Below are 17579 nucleotides of genomic sequence, written 5' to 3'. Positions count from 1 at the left end.
ACCAATAACAGTGCAGCTTAAGAAATAACTGCTAAGCTCTGACTGGTTGCTATTGGCAACAAGGCCTATTTTTTCTCAGTTTTGATAAAGGAGGCCCTACATGCCTAGGATTAGGTTTGCCAAGTTACTATTGTTTTTTTTTCCCCCAGAATGAACACTAAAGGACACAGGAACAGAAACAAAGCCAAACACCTTTTTATCTAGTGGGGGCCTAGCAAGTTCACCCCCACGGCTCAATAAACCATCATATCAAATTTCTCAGACATCTGGCATTAAATGGGGTTCTTCCAGTGGAAGCATTTAATCGCCTATCCAAAAGGATTGCTAGGGGTCTGACCCCAACCGATTACAAGAACTGCTGGCGATAAAGCGGTTTTCCCACAACCAACGGTTAATAACATGAACAATTAAAACAAAGTCAATTTTCAGTTTTTAAAACTTTTTTAATTTTTATTTATTTTTTTTACGTTTTTATTTTATATTATCTACAAAGTAAAAGTTTTTTTTCCCTTAACTTAAAAGTTACTCCACTGTTGCAAAACAGTGGCCACATCAAACCGGATTCATAAATAATAATCCATCAGTTTGATAAGAATCTTATTGAATCGGTTTTAAGTTTAGACATAAAAAGGGGTTTTAGAGTCTTGAATTTTTGTTTTTAAGGTGTAGATAGCAGCAAGAATCACTCGTGTTATTTCCATCGCTAGCTGATGAGTTCATAACTTAGAAGGGCCTTTAAAAATAAATAACTTCCAGTTATCAGCAAGCAAAGTGGGGCTGTAGGAGGACCAATGCAGTGCACCGACATTCGGCAAGCTCCTGCATGCCTCTACTCCGTTCGAATTTTTTCACTGCAAGATGATCAGTTAGCATTCCTATTGGAGGTTAGCAGAAATCAGGTGTTTTTTACTTTTTTTTTTTTTTAAACAAAAATGAGAAATTCTAGATGTTGCAACTTCCACTGGAGGTAAGGTGGGAGAAATTTTGGCCTACAAAAGGGTTCCAGCCTTTTTCACAGAAACGAAACTCCAAGTTCAGAGCTGTTGTTGGTGATGTGCTTGCACTAAAGGACAAACAAGAAAAGAAAAGTTGTTAGTACTTAGGAACTGAGCAAAAGAAGTGTTATTTATAAAAATCGATTGAGATTCTGAACCACCGCTCACCTGAAGGATGTGTCATATAGGGAAAGTGTGCAGTTGTAGAAACAGGAATGGGCTGTAAACCACTCTGTGCAAGCGCAGCTTGAGGACCACCTGGTGGCTGTGCTGTCATCAGCATCATCGGATGAGCAGATGGATGAGAAGGTACCATTCCCGACTGAACATGAGCCTTAATAGTAAAAGAGATTGAAAAATTCAGACATGCTCAGAACGTTAACTACTTAGAGGCTCGGTCACCAGATTTTCAAACCCCTATCTCCTATTGCAGCAGATCGGCGCTGCAATGTGGATAACAGTAACGTTTTTGTTTTTTTTTCAAAAACAAGCATTTCTGGCCAAGTTATGACCATTTTTATATTTATGCAAATGAGCCTTTCTTAAGTACAACTGGGCGTGTTTAAAGTTATGTCCAAGTGGGCGTGTATTGTGTGTGTACATCTGGGCGTTTTTACTTGTTTTACTAGCTGGGCGTTGTGAATAGACGTGTATGATGCTGACGAATCAGCATCATCCACTTCTCTTCGTTACCACCCAGCTTCTGGCAGTGTACAGACACACGTGCCCTCGCTCATCCGACGCGATGAAGTTCCTGTGGGAGGAAGTGAGTGACGTCACAGCGTGATCTCGCGAGGACACGCTGTGTGTCTGTGCACTGCCAGAAGCTGGGTGTTAACGAAGAGAAGTGGATGATGCTGATTCGTCAGCATCATACACTTCTATTCACAACGCCCAGCTAGTAAAACAAGTAAAAACGCCCAGATGTACACACACAATACACGCCCACTTGGACATAACTTTAAACACGCCCAGTTGTACTTAAGAAAGGCTCATTTGCATAAATATAAAAATGGTCATAACTTGGCCAAAAATGCTGGTTTTTGAAAAAAAACAAAACGTTACTGTTATCTACATTGCAGCGCCGATCTGCTGCAATAGGAGATAGGGGTTTGAAAATCTGGTGACAGAGCCTCTTTAAGGACTATAAACCAATAAACTATAAACATTTACAGGTTACAAGAAGTTTTTGGTGCTTTCTATGGGTGCTTCCTGGGACATGTGACAAGTTCAAATGAAGTTTACAACGTCCGTGTAAAACTGAAACACGGAACAGAAACGGAGTGCACACGGAAACAAAAATGGACACACGAACCCGTCAAAAACGGCCGATAAAACGGTGATGGAAGTGTGCATGAGGCTTAAGGGGTTTAGACCCCTAAAAAATACCTGGTCATGAAGTGAATGGAAAAGTAATCGTTTTCAGGCTATTTAGCAGGCCAATGACAAAAATGGCATTTACATGCGTTTCCATTCAAGGGTTTGTCTAGTGTAGAACCTCATTTACATATAACCCCAAGAACCCCTTAACAGTCAAATTGAAATAGGAAAAACCATCCCGGACCGATGCGTCTTATTGCAGACCTTTAATTTATGTCCCATATGAATATACAGTTAGGTCCAGAATTATTTGGACAGTGACACAGTCTTCATGATTTGGGCTCTGCATGCCACCACACTGGATTTGAAATGAAACAACTGAGATGCAATTGAAGGGTCGACTATCCGGTTTAATTCAAGGGGTTGAACAAAAATATCCCGTGAAACGTTTAGGAATTGCAACCATTTTTCTACACAGCCTCATCATTTCAGGGGCTCAAAAGTAATTGGACAAATTAACATTACCATAAATAAAATGTTGTTTTTTTAATACTTTGCCTGCAAAGGATTCTCTACAATGACGCCTGAAGTCTGGAACCCATGGACATCAATAAACGCTGGGTTTCCTCCTTTGTGATGCTTTGCCGGCCTTTACTGCAGCTTCTTCAGTTGTTGCTGGTTTGTGCGTCTTCCTGCCTTAAGTTTTGTCTTAAGCAAGTGAAATGCAGCTCCATCGGGTTGAGATCTGATGAGTGACTTGGCCATTGCAGAATATTCCACTTCTTTGCCTTAAAAAACTCCTGGCTTGCTCTCGCAGGATGTTTTGAGTCATTGTCCATCTGTACTGTGAAGCGACGTCCAATCAACATTGCTGCATTTGGTTGAATCTGAGCAGAAAGTAAATCCCTGAACACTTCAGAATTCATCCGGCTGCTTCTGTCACATCATCAATAAACACTAGTGACCCAGTGCCTTTGGCAGCCATGCATGCCCATGCCATCACACTGCCCCCACCATGTTTTACAGAGGACGTGGTGTGCTTTGGATCATGAGCCGTTCCGAGCCTTCTCCATACTTTCTTCCTCCCATCATTCTGGTACAGGTTGATCTTAGTTTCATGCTGTTCCAGAACTGGGCTGGCTTCTTTACATGTTGTTTGGCAAAGTCTAATCTGGCCTTTCTATTTTTGAGGCTGATTAATGGTTTGCACCTTGTGGTGAACACTCTGTATTTGCTCTCATGAAGTCTTCTCTTTATGGTAGACTTAGATACGGATAAACCTACTTCCAGGAGAGTGTTCTTCACTTGGGTAGATGTTGTGAAGGTGTTTTTCTTCAACATGGAAAGGATTCAGCGATCATCCACCCCTGTTGTCTTCCGTGGACACCCAGTGCGCTCTTTTTTTCAAGAATGTACCAAACTGTTGATTTGGCCGCTCCTAACATTTGTGCTCTCTCTGATGGATTTCTTCATTTCTTTCAGCCTAATGATGGTCTGTTTCACTTCCATTGAGAGCTCCTTTGACCACATGTTGTGGGTTCACAGCAACAGCTTCCAAATGCAAATGCCACACCTGGAATCAACTCCAGACCTTTTACCTGCTTAATTGATGATGGATTAACGAGGGAATAACCCATGCAGCCCATTACATAGATGATTGTCCAATTACCTTTGGTCCCTTGAAAAAGAGGCAGCTACATATTAAAGAGCCGTAATTACTAAACCCTTCCTCAAATAAGGATGTGAATACCCTAAAATTAAAGCTGAGAATCTGAACTTTAAGCCCATATTGAATATACAGTTATATAATCAATGTTTTGGTAAACCGCTAAAATTTGTCATGGTCCAAATAATTCTGGACCCAACTGTAGTTAGCATACTTAGCTAATATGCACTGATGGGACCGAAATTATTTAGGCTCTAATCACACGACAGGGTCAGAGTGTTGGCCGATAAAAATGGCAGTTTGTCAAGTTTTTCTCGGCCGTTTTGCATCCGTTCCGTGTTTACGTTTTTGACTCATTTTGAATCAGTTTTTTTTTCCTGTTCGTTTTAAAATCGGATGAATTTGGCAATTTTTTGCCCCACACAGCCACCCCTCTAGGCAGTGCGTCACACAGACTCGCCCCCCCCGGGCAGCGCGTCACACAGACTCGCCCCCCCCCGGGCAGGGCGTCACACAGTCGTCGTCCCCCCGGGCAGCGCGCCACACATGCCCCCCTAGGCGCTGCGCCACACAGCCCCGCCCCTCTAGGCGCTGCGCCACACAGCCCCCCGCCCCTCTAGGCGCTGCGCCACACAGCCCCCCGCCCCTCTAGGCGCTGCGCCACACAGCCCCCCGCCCCTCTAGGCGCTGCGCCACACAGCCCTGCCCCTCTAGGCGCTGCGCCACACAGCCCCCCCCCTCTCTAGGCGCTGCGCCACACAGCCCCCCCCCCCTCTAGGCACTGCGCCACACAGCCCCCCCCCTCTAGGCACTGCGCCACACAGCCCCCCCCTCTAGGCACTGCGCCACACAGCCCCCCCCCCTCTAGGCACTGCACCACACAGCCCCCTCCTCTAGGCACTGCGCCACACAGCCCCCCTGTAGATGGCCCCCCCTTCCAGTAGGGGACCGCTCCAGGAAAAGTCCCTGACGTCACTGTCCATATAGTGACGTCAGGGACTTCTCCTGGAGCGATATCACCAGCCGCTGATTCTGCTTCAGGAGTAGGGGACCGCTCCTTGAGAAGTCCCTGACGTCACAGTCCATATATGGACAGTGAAGTCAGGGACTTCTCCCGGTGTGGAATCCACAGCCACTGCTTCGGCAACGCTGTGGCCAGTGATTAGGGAGCTCCTACAGGGAGCAAAAGAAATAAAAAAAAAATCTCCTCACATACACTTCGCACTGTGAGGGGGAGAAGAGAGTGAGCTTAAGTCAGAAAGCACAGCCGTCACTCGGATCACATCCAAGTGACAGCCGTGTTTTACAAGGCCTCATAGACTTCTATAGGAGCCTTGCAGCCGGGAGAATGGTCCAAAAGAGGGCATGTTCCATTTTAAACCGGGCTGTCAAAAAAAAAAAATCGGCCGTGTGAACAGCCCCATTTGGGTCTATTGTACTAATCAAGCCGCGTGACGGCCGTTGAAAAAACGGCCATCACATGGCCGTGAATCCCTGTCGTGTAAATAGGGCCTTAGTTTGCCATGAATTTTGTTGCAATTTAAAAAATGTTTACAATAAAGACCAGATAATATTTTCACTTTAAAACGGAACTTTTACTGTGCAGGGAGGCGTTGCTGCCGACTACAAACCGCTCTGTCTGCACACGAACTGGCGCCCTGAGTACAGTATTGTACTTTCAACCTTGCCTGAACACAGCTCATGATAATCAGTAGGAAGGTTAAATTAATTCTGAGTTAATAAAGGGGTCCCTCGTTCAGGATCTTCAGAGAGGAAAGCAGTTACAAAAAGTATTTCTCTGGAGGACCTGTCCTGCTTTTCAAAGACAATTTATTTGAATGGGCAAGGTGTAATGCTTAATTTTCTTCGGTGAACGCACTGCTGGAAACTAAAAAAAACACACTAACAGGTCTCCCGACAGATTACAGCTGATTGCTGGGGGACACTTTGTAATCGGTCTATCGTCAAGGGACCGTTCTAACAAGTAGAGGTTGTCCAAAGGTGTCAATCTCTTTATATAAGCTTACTTACCTGAGGCACATGAGCCATATGAGGTGGATTGGTATAGGCAGGCTGCACATGTGAAGGGTGAATTGTGAAAACAGTCTGCTGAGTTGGGAAGCTGTTTTGTGGGGACTGAGCATTAGAACCTGGGGTCATAGAAGGTGGTGTTGGAGCCAGCCCTGTATGGTAAATGGCAGACTGTTGTTGCTGATTTGCAAGGTGCAAAGCTTGGGCTGCCTGGTGTTGATGGTGCTATAAAGAAATAAGAACATTATTATTCATTTTTTCATCATAGGAGGAAGACCAAACAAATTATTCTCTTGCGGGGCTAATAAAGGTTTCCTGGGTAAAAAAATGAATTTAAAAAAAAAATGAATTTTCCAGGTTCACATAGGGATACTCAATGTGGCAGAGAGAGGCAAAAACATTAAATCCGTTATTGCCGAGGTTACAGTGATTGTGCTTTTGAAGTTTCCCTCTTTGATACAAATGCAAAGGGACCATATAAATTCACCAGGAATAGTTCTAAAGGCATTTTAAAAAAAAATTGTGGGCAAGGCTTGAAAACTTAGTGCCTTACCACTGTCAGAACTCTTTCTTGAGAAACAACCTATAGTATGCATGTATTGTATTCAAAGATTGGAAATTTTATCTTAAAGGGAATGTGTTGCCAGAAAAACATGTTTTTTTTTTTAAAATTAAACATTTAGTGTGTGGGTGATTAAACATTGTTCAAATTTTTTTTATTTTTTTGCACGAGTCCATGTAATATTATAAATTATTTCTAATTTATAATACTACCCATTTTTGGTCACTAGATGGAGCGGTTCCCAAAATTGCAGCATTGCAACATTGGGTTAAAAGCCCTCGCTCTAGTGAGCTCTCAGCATCCCCCCCTCCTTTATCCTGGCTAGTGCCGGGATAAACGAGGGGTTTGAACGATGTAACCTCCTACACTGTGTGTCGCCATTTTTTGAGCTAACCCACAGTGTAGTAGGTTTACATACAGTAGTAAACACACACAAACACGAACATACATTGAAATCTCTTACCTGCTCCTGCCGCCGCGGCTCCCTCCGGCCCGTCCGCTCCGTTTGCTGCCGCTGGTGCAAGTGCACAAATCCGGAAGCCGCGACCGGAAGTAGTAATATTACTGTCCGGCCGCGACTTCCGGTCCACAGGAAAATGGCGCCGGACGGCGCCAATTTCGAATAGGACTGTGTGGGAGCGGCGCATGCGCAGTTCCCACACAGACGCCGTACACTGCAGTCAATGGGACGGGAGCCGTTCGCAGTCCCTATGGGACTGTGGCTGCCGTATTCCATGTCTGTATGTGTCGTTAATCGACACACACAGAAATGGAACAAAAAATGGCAGCCCCCATAGGGAAGAAAAAGTGTAAAAATAAGAAAAAGTAAAACACAAACACACAAATGAATATAAACGTTTTTAATAAAGCACTAACATCTTTAACATATAAAAAAATAATTTGTGATGACACTGTTCCTTTAAGAAATGTTAGAGGATTTCCCCAAAAACTTAAAGGAACAGTGTCATCACAAATTTATTTTTCATATGTTAAAGATGTTAGTGCTTTATTAAAAACGTTTATATTTATTTGTGTGTTTGTGTTTTACTTTTTCTTATTTTTACACTTTTTCTTCCCTATGGGGGCTGCCATTTTTTGTTCCATTTCTGTATGTGTCGATTAACGACACATACAGACATGGAATACGGCAGCCACAGTCCCATAGGGACTGCGAACGGCTCCCGTCCCATCCACTTCTGTGTACGCCGTCTGTGTGGGAACTGCGCATGCGCCGCTCCCACACAGTCCAATTTGAAATTGGCGCCGTCCGGCGCCATTTTCCTGTGGACCGGAAGTCGCGGCCGGACAGTAAGATTACTACTTCCGGTCGCAGCTTCCGGACTTGTGCACTTGGACCAGCGGCAGCAGACGGAGCGGACGGGCCGGAGGGAGCCGCGGCGGCAGGAGCAGGTAAGAGATTTCAATGTATGTTCGTGTTTGTGTACGTTTACTATTGTATGTTAACCTTCTACACTGTGTGTTAGCTCAAAAAATGGCGACACAGTGTAGGAGGTTAGACCGTTCAAACCCCTCGTTTATCCCGGCACTAGTCAGGATAAAGGAGGGGGGGATGCTGAGAGCTCACTAGAGCGAGGGCTTTTTACCCAATTTTGCAATGCTGCAATTTTGGGAATAGCTCCATCTAGTGACCAGCAATGGGAAATATTATAAATTAGAATCTAATTTATAATATTTCCTGACTCGTGAAAAAAATAAAAAAAATTTGAACAATGTTTAATCACCTACACACTAAATGTTTAATTAAAAAAACAAAAACATGTTTTTCTGGCAACACATTCCCTTTAAAGGGGTTTCCCCTACTAAATACATTTATCATAACAAATACTGCTGCACTTCCAGTTAAGGTCGCAAAAATGGCCTCCGATACAAGCCAATAACCTTAGCAAAAGAAACATAGCCAACAAACTTTGGCAATCGCTCCAAATTCCGATTTGGCCATTTTACATTTGGACGGAAATCATCTTTAAGCGATGGCACCATTAACATTAATAAACCATAATAAGGAGACCATAGATGTGGGTTTTATTAACGCCATAAGGCAAGATAAGACTATATATGTTTCACATAATCTAAGAATAGAACATTTATTTTACCTGAACTGGGCTTGGTGCTGGATGACTGCCTCCATGTTGAGATTGTTGCTGTCCAGTAGGGGTGGCTGACGGCTGAGGATGAGGGGTGTGTGCGTGTAATGCAGCATTGTGTGCGTACTGCTGTGCTAGTGAGCTAGTAGAAACTGGAAGCAAGAAAAAGAAAGTTAGATTAAAAAAAAAAAAAAGAGTCATGCCTACTTGAGCAGATCTGAGGGTCATTCAATACAAAGGATTATATCACAATGTGTTATCCGTGGATTGCAGGGTAAATTTACATTAGCCTAAACAGGCATTTCCTCTCATTGTACTTGTTTACATTACTGCTTGCTCTGGGGTTGCCATGGCATCAACACACTAGCTCTGCATGTACATCCTGTCATGTGACCTCCATACCTTAGCGCACATTCACATTCAAATGAGTAGAGGTCACATAATAGGAGGTCAGGCTTTATTTACAAGGATTTATTACTGCCAAGTATGAGAGCTGTATATTTGGTGTGAAAAGGGATAGGATTATTCGGGAAAGCAGGTAATAGATTGCACAGAGGCCATGTGAAGACTATTGATGTTATGAACTGGTACAGGACCAGGCTGTTTGGAGACTTTGGGACCAGACACCATCAAGCCATTTTTAACATTCATTAAATTGCTATAATTTTTTTTATTTGTTGGGCTAGCTAGTGATTTTTGCGAAGATTTTTTTCTTAGACAATGCACGTTTCTCTCTTCATCATTATAGTACACATCCTTTTTATTATTTTAGAATTTTTAGGCTTACAGCTTTAAAATAGTAAAAACAATTAGCTTTTTTTTCATTTTAGTGTAATTGTGTCAGGGATAAAATTAAGTAAACCATTGGCGTGGGGAACGTTCCTTTTTTGGGTGGGTATTTTATGTGTATTTATTATTTAGCTCAATTGTTCTTTATTAAACTTTATTATGGCGGCTTGTCCCACATTAACGTCCTTGGGGGGGGGGGGGGAATAGAAAATAGCATCATTTTGGTATAGGTATAGATAGATATTCATATATAGATAGAGATATATATATATATATACCTACCTATACCAAAATGATGCTTTACCAATGATAATAATACCTTCAGAAAATGGAACCATTTTTTTTGTGATGACTTTTGAACCTCCATGTGCCTCACATTAGTAGTAATTAACCCCATCATGTACCTGACACTAACCAAATGTGGTCTATTATGACTGAGGAACATGATGGGGTTAATTACTATTAATGTGAGTCACATGAAGGTTAAAAAGTCATAATAACTCGTTCACATTAACGTTACTGAAGTGTTTAGACAGTGAATAGACATTCCTTGCAGCCAGGACGGGACGTCTCTTCACAATCCCGGCACTTCGTTAACGTTTCTATGGTACTTACAGCAGAGCAAGTGTAATCTCGCCAGATCTCGCTGTAGATGACAGGTTACAGGGAGTATAAAAGAGTATCCGGCACACCAATTTTGAAACAAAGGTATTTTTATTTTGTTTTTAATGCCAGTGGCAGAGTGCAACGTTTCGGTCTAAGTGACCGGATAGCGGCTGGCCGCTGTGTCATGGCGCTCCTGACACAGCGGCCAGCCGCTATCAGCACCACTAGCGCTCATCTATGCGGTTTTCCAGCACGGCCCAGTGCCTGATGAAGGTCACTTAGACCGAAACGTCGCACTCGGCCACTGGCATTAAAAAAAAAAAACAAAATAAAAATACCTGTGTTTCAAAATTGGTGTGCCAGATACTCTTATATTTATATTTGGGTTGGGCCCCTATCCGTGCAAAACCCCACCCTTCCACGTATCTGGTGCTGTCTGAACCTATACACAGGTTACAGGGAGATTATGCTTTGCTCTGCTGTAAATACTACAGAAACGTTAACGAAGTGCAGGGATTGTGAATAGACATCCCGTCCTAGCTGGAAGGAATGTCCATTCACTGTCTAAACACTTCAGTAACGTTAATATGTCAGTATAAGACAGCACATAGCGAACAAAGCAGTGTCACTATGCGCTGACTAAATGAATGGAGAGAAGTGCATGACGCCGATTGGTCACTGATAGGAGTGTATGACGCTGACCACTGTACAACGCCCACTTGGTCTAAAGTAAAAACACGCCCACTTGGGCATTAAGAAACTAATTAGCATAAAGCTAAAATCGCTCCGAACGTGGTAAAAATATATTGTTTTTCTAAATAAAAAGCATAACTGTCACCTACATTATAGCGCCGATCTCCTTATGTAGGAGATAGGGCACTTATAATGTGGTGACAGAGCCTCTTTAACAGGCAAATTTGGCTAGCTATGCACTGAAATACTCTGCTCCCATACAGCTATATGAAACAGGCTCATTTGCCTTAATAGGGTCTGGGAATAATGGGTGACAGCCACTGAGTAGAGGGGCAGTTATTACAAACATATTGGTCGTCAACCCAGCCTTCCTAATAGGCTGTTCTATATTTATAAAAAGTATATATTTTTACAGGTGATTTTTCTTAAAATATCATGTCAAAAATAAGGAGATACTTATTCTTTGCAGAGATAACCTAACTTTCCCCTTCATTTTAATGGACCGTTACTGGACACCTCTCCTGAGAATGGGGAACAGGAACTCTCTTTCTTGGGTTCACATTTTAATGTATGTCTAGTTGACAAGCCAGAAAAGTTATTCATGGGTAAAAACCTCTTTAGGTTGCCCATATCACAGACAATGTAGTATCACGTGTGGTCTGGCTGTCTGTGCAATACCTGGACAGTTAATATCTGAACAGCTGCCTCTAGGATAACCATATAGCCTAAAAACGTATATGGAAAGAGGGTGTGTATGTGTTTGTGTGTTAATCGTACACAACCAAGTAAAAAAACAAAACAAAAACACCCTATATGCAATCTATGGCTGGTCTACTACTATCTGAAACGTAACAAATCCTTCGAGACTATAATGCATCTTTTTATGAGCTCTTCATCCTACCCCACATTTTATGGTTTAAAAAGATGGTATTTGCTTGTAAACACAAATGGTGATTGTAAAAAACATAGTCAAGTAAAAGAAAGGGAATCAAAAACAACTCACTGGCAAAGTAGAAAGAAGGGGCAGTCTCCTTGTTTGGAATTTTAGGACATGCTGAATTTGGGGAAATAGAAATGCAGATTAGCCTTTGATGAAAGCATTGTAAGGCTGACATGATGGACATCGAGTATGACATTTATTCTGCTACAGCTTCCAACTGAGGCAGAAGAGAGACATCATTGTATCTATGTCGTCATGCACACAAACACTGCCACCTAGAGGTCAAGCTATGAAATGACAGCTTAGAATTCTCCAGATTGTTCAAAAAGTCACTGGTTTACTCTCGCCAGACTACACACGCAGCTTTCAATGACACAATAACCAACTGCGGAGGCCTAACCAGTTTAGGTATTGACAGGGACTACACAAGGGCATCACGTTGGGAGTGGCACCGAAGATATACATCTGCTCCCTTTCTCAAGACATTTTTATAAAAAGTTCAGTGCCAAAACCTTTAAGCTGCAACAGAAATCAATGGTTGGCCAAATGCCTCGTAGGTCTTTCACACAGTTTTCCATATTAAATAAATTACTTTAATTAACCCTAACATCACCCTCTTCTATGGTCAAAAATTATTTAAGTAACACCTGAATGTTTGAACACAGTTACTCAGTTTTCACATCGCGGCTTAAAATTAGCCCATTGACCAGCCCCTTTTTTTCCTGCGTTGAAATTCCGTGTGGCATCCGTGTACAGTGTGCGTCTGCGTTTCTTGCGCGCATTTGTTATCTGTATGTCACGCGTTTTTTTTTTAAGTCAGCCAAAAAAATAACTGAAGGAGGGGTTTTATTTTTTTCCCATCATTTCTTTAGCAACTGGGTGCGTGAAAAACACAGACAGCACATGGATGACATCAGTGTGCTGCCAGTTTCTTTCACACACCCATTGATTTCAATGGGTGCATGATACGCAAAAAACGCCCAAGAAAAGGATATGCAGTGAGCTTCACTCAGCAGACCCATGCTGCGTGAAAAACACTGAATGTGCCCCATTGAATTGCATAGGTTCGGGTGACGACCGTTTTAACGCTCGTGTGAATAAGGCCTTATGGGGACTATAGGAGGAGGTTTCAGAAGATTTACAGAGTCTGCAGGAGAGCAAAAAGGAACCACAAGCTGCTGGAAGGTGACAAAAATGCCACTTTCCCAGTAAGAAATATTCTAAAGTTTCATACATTCACATGTACAAAAATCAAAACCACACACACTAATGATAGGAACGCTTTAAACTGTAAAGTGCCAGAGACATTGGATGCCAGTTGCAAATGCGCAAAACATCCACCTGCTGTGCGCTTTTAATAAACGTATGCGGATTACCTGAGCATTCATGCAAACAGAAGGTGGCACACAGAGCCAAGTACAGACTCTTAAGTCAACCCAACAACACAGATTGTCAAGTGATGTCACAACCATAGAAGCACAGATTCAGCCGGAGACCATCTAATGTCTATGGCTGGAAAATAAGACTGGTTTCTATGTTCATGTCAATTTATATTCTTTTTTTTTTCTTTAACAGTAAAATAAATTTAATAAATTAAACAAAAAAACATTTGTCTAAAAGCAAGACAAAACTCTGTGTTCAAGGGCTGAAAATATACATGTTAAATACCAGTAGAACATTAGATGACAAGGCAGCGATTGTCCATATCCTATACAGCATACACTTATTTATAGGATGTGTAACAGGGCTTCTTCTGAATAGGGAATGAAAAACCTCCAACTGTAGAGAAAGCTACAGACAAGGATTCTCTGTTTGGCAAAGCAGCAGCTGATCTTCTGAGAGGGAATTCCCATGATTATTAAAAAGTTCCTTTATATTAACTGGGAAAGTGGACAAAGCTCAATATGTAAACAAAATAAAATGAAAACACGCAAACCTGCTGACATTACTGGTCCTAGAAACAAAAAAAAGCAGTTCTTGTTAGATTTATAAATTGAAGCAGTTCGTGCAAGTTATTTTCCAGCGTATGAACGCGACCAATAAGTCGTCTTCACAGCACCTACCGATGAGAAGTCTCTACAAGGTGATCTACATTCATTACACACAAAATGCACAAGTATTTCATTTAGAAGAGGCGCCTTTGGCAGCCTTGACGTGGATGATGCAAAATCCAAGCTCTGTCAAGTTGCATATCATTAACACTTTATGTGAATATATCCTTACTATATACACTGCCTTGCGAAAGTGTTCACCCCATTGGTGTTTTTCATGTTTCGTAGCATTACAACCTTGAATTAAAATTAATTCTTGGGAGCTTGTACCATTTGAATTTAAACAAAACATGCCTACCACTTTGTTAGGCATGTTACTCCGATCGCTCTTCCCTATACAGTGAAGGAAATAAGTATTTGATCCCTTGCTGATTGTGTATGTTTGCCCACTGTCAAAGACATGAACAGTCTAGAATTTTTAGGCTAGGTTAATTTTACCAGTGAGAGATAGATTATATTTAAAAAAAAACAGAAAATCACATAGTCAAAATTATATATATTTATTTGCATTGTGCACAGAGAAATAAGTATTTGATCCCCTACCAACCATTAAGAGTTCAGCCTCCTCCAGACCAGTTACACGCTCCAAATCAACTTGGTGCCTGCATTAAAGACAGCTGTCTTACATGGTCACCTGTATAAAAGACTCCTGTCCACAGACTCAAGTAATCAGTCTGACTCTAACCTCTACAACATGGGCAAGACCAAAGAGCTTTCTAAGGATGCCAGTCAGGGACAAGATCATAGACCTGCACAAGGCTGGAATGGGCTACAAAACCATAAGTAAGACGCTGGGTGAGAAGGAGACAACTGTTGGTGCAATAGTAAAAAAATGGAAGACATACAAAATGACTGTCAATCGACATCGATCTGGAGCTCCATGCAAAATCTCACCTCGTGGGGTATCCTTGATCATGACGAAGGTGAGAGCTCAGCCGAAAACTACACGGGGGGAACTTGTTAATGATCTCAAGGCAGCTGGGACCACAGTAACCAAGAAAACCATTGGTAACACATTACACCGTAATGGATTAAAATCTTGCAGTGCCCGCAAGGTCCCCCTGCTCAAGAAGGCACATGTACAGGCCCGTCTGAAGTTTGCAAATGAACATCTGGATGATTCTGAGAGTGATTGGGAGAAGGTGCTGTGGTCAGATGAGACTAAAATTGAGCTCTTTGGCATTAACTCAACTCGCCGTGTTTGGAGGAAGAGAAATGCTGCCTATGACCCAAAGAACACCGTCCCCACTGTCAAGCATGGAGGTGGAAACATTATGTTTTGGGGGTGTTTCTCTGCTAAGGGCACAGGACTACTTCACCGCATCAATGGGAGAATGGATGGAGCCATGTACCGTCAAATCCTGAGTGACAACCTCCTTCCCTCCACCAGGACATTAAAAATGGCTCGTGGCTGGGTCTTCCAGCACGACAATGACCCGAAACATACAGCCAAGGCAACAAAGGAGTGGCTCAAAAAGAAGCACATTAAGGTCATGGAGTGGCCTAGCCAGTCTCCAGACCTTAATCCCATCGAAAACTTATGGAGGGAGCTGAAGATCCGAGTTGCCAAGCGACAGCCTCGAAATCTTAATGATTTACAGATGATCTGCAAAGAGGAGTGGGCCAAAATTCCATCTAACATGTGTGCAAACCTCATCATCAACTACAAAAAACGTCTGACTGCTGTGCTTGCCAACAAGGGTTTTGCCACCAAGTATTAAGTCTTGTTTGCCAAAGGGATCAAATACTTATTTCTCTGTGCACAATGCAAATAAATATATATAATTTTGAGAATGTGATTTTCTTTTTTTTTAATTTTATATAATCTATCTCTCACTGGTAAAATTAACCTAGCCTAGAAATTCTAGACTGTTCATGTCTTTGACAGTGGGCAAACTTACAAAATCAGCAAGGGATCAAATACTTATTTCCTTCACTGTACATCATGTCGGCAGCGCGTCTCGCTGTTTACACAGGGAGATGTGCTGACGACAACGATAATATTTCACTTTAAAACTATACAACCAGCAGATGATCGAGGGTTTGCTCGTTCATCTGCTGATCGTTCCCGTTTACACAGGGCAATTATCGCCAATGAGCTTTATATGAACGCTCGTCTGCACAATAATAGTCCTGTGTAAAACCCCCTTAACAGCCATGAACGGCAATCGCTCTGTTCCTGACCGTTTAACCCTTTAGATGCTGCGATCGGAACGAATCGCAGCATCTGAGTAGTTCGAAAGAGGGGGCACCACCCTCTGGCAGCTCATCGCCCTCCCCGTGTCCAGACCGGGAGGCACAGATGATTGTCATGGCAGCCCAGGGGCCTAATGAAGGCCCCCTGGACTGCCTTTATTAACCTCTTCACGGGCTGCGCCGCAACTGTACGTCCTGCAGAGGGCTTGCTTCCCGCACCAGGACCTACAGTTGCGGAGTGGTTCCCGGTACAAACGGTCTTAACGGACAGTGTCTGGGAACCGGGAGGTCAGCTGTCCCCGACAGCTGACACTCCACTCTAGCCGATCAGCGGACCATCGCCGCTGATTTCAGGAATGAACCCCATAAATGCGGCGACTGATTGCGATCGCCGCATTTAAGTGGTTTGAAGCATATCAGCAGACCCCACTAAGTGATTGTGGGGGCTGCCGATGCTTGTTGTGGCAATCGGAGGTCAGACAATGGCCTCCGGGTTGCCATGTACGGAAGCCTCGGAGGAGCAGCCTCTGCCGGTCCTCCGAGGCTTCCTGTCAGTGTGACTGTCACGTCACAATGACAGTTGGGATGCAGTCCCCTTTGCGCACTATGACTTAATAGCACGTCATGGTGCGGGGGTTGATATATGGAGCGGGCTCCATACGCTGCGGGTGTCAGCCGTGTATTAAAGCTGACACCCGAGACTAATGGACAGGAACAGCGATCGTTAGTTAGTATTACAGTATATTACACCAGCGATCCAATGATCGCTGGTTCAAGTCCCCTAAGGAGACTAATAAAATGTGTAGAAGAATTAAAAAACATTTTTCTCACTACTAAAAACTTAAGAAAAATGGGAAAAGTTTTTTTTTTAAACTTAAAGTAATGTAAAAAAATAAACAAAATTGGTATCGCTACGTCCGTAAAAGGTTGAACTATTACAATATACCATTATTTAACTCACGGTGAACACCGTAAAAAACTTAAATAATTTAAACCGCCAAAATCTCCGTTTTTTTTGTCGCCTAAGCTCTCCAAAAAAAATGTAATAACTTTTTGATCACTTATGTACCAAAAAATGGTACCAATAAAAACTACAGCTCGTCCCGCAAAAAATAAGACCTCCCACCGCCCAATCAACCGAAAAATAAAAAAAGTTACGACTCTCAGAATGTGGTGAAACAAAACAATTTTTATTTTAACAAATAGATTTTTTTTTGTAAAAGTAGTATAATATTAAAAAAAAAACTATATAAATTTGGTATCACCGTAATTGTATTGAGCCGCAGAAGTTAAGTAAAAACGAAACCCCCCCCAAATTATGGAATCCGATTTTTTTCCAATTTCAGCCCGCAAAGAATTTTTTTTTCAGTTTCCCAGTACATTTTATGGTACTTTAAATGGTGTCAATAGAAACTACAACTCCTGCCGCAAGAAATAAGCCCTCGCAACACTCTACTGACGGAAAAAGAAAAAAGTTATGGCTCTTGGAAGGCGGGGAGTGAAAAACGAAAATAAAGCAAAAAATGGAGCTGGGTCATGAGCCAACGTCATCAGCGGTGGATGTCTGCTGTATGTTACAGCTGACATCCACCTGTAACGGTAGGAACTGGAGCTATCTCTGATTC

General features: G+C 42.5%; 1 protein-coding gene across 6 annotated transcripts in view; it reads right to left on the bottom strand.

Moving 5' to 3' along the window:
* Nucleotides 1-463: 463 nt before the first annotated feature.
* ATXN2 (ataxin 2) overlaps nucleotides 464-17579 on the bottom strand; it is a 147181-nt gene continuing 130065 nt past the window's right edge. For all 6 annotated transcript variants that reach the window (XM_075834827.1, XM_075834845.1, XM_075834853.1 and 3 more), the window contains 5 exons: nucleotides 11771-11821; nucleotides 8689-8831; nucleotides 6013-6237; nucleotides 1164-1329; nucleotides 464-1063 (listed from right to left, as the gene is read on the bottom strand). In XM_075834827.1, the coding sequence (XP_075690942.1) occupies nucleotides 1035-1063; nucleotides 1164-1329; nucleotides 6013-6237; nucleotides 8689-8831; nucleotides 11771-11821 (614 nt within the window). In that variant the 3' untranslated portion in view covers nucleotides 464-1034. The remainder of the gene's footprint in view (nucleotides 1064-1163; nucleotides 1330-6012; nucleotides 6238-8688; nucleotides 8832-11770; nucleotides 11822-17579) is intronic.

Source organism: Rhinoderma darwinii, chromosome 1 (assembly GCF_050947455.1).
Source record: "Rhinoderma darwinii isolate aRhiDar2 chromosome 1, aRhiDar2.hap1, whole genome shotgun sequence".
Taxonomy (NCBI): domain Eukaryota; kingdom Metazoa; phylum Chordata; class Amphibia; order Anura; family Rhinodermatidae; genus Rhinoderma; species Rhinoderma darwinii.
Note: the sequence above shows the minus strand (reverse complement) of the source record. Positions and strands in the feature narration are given on the sequence as shown.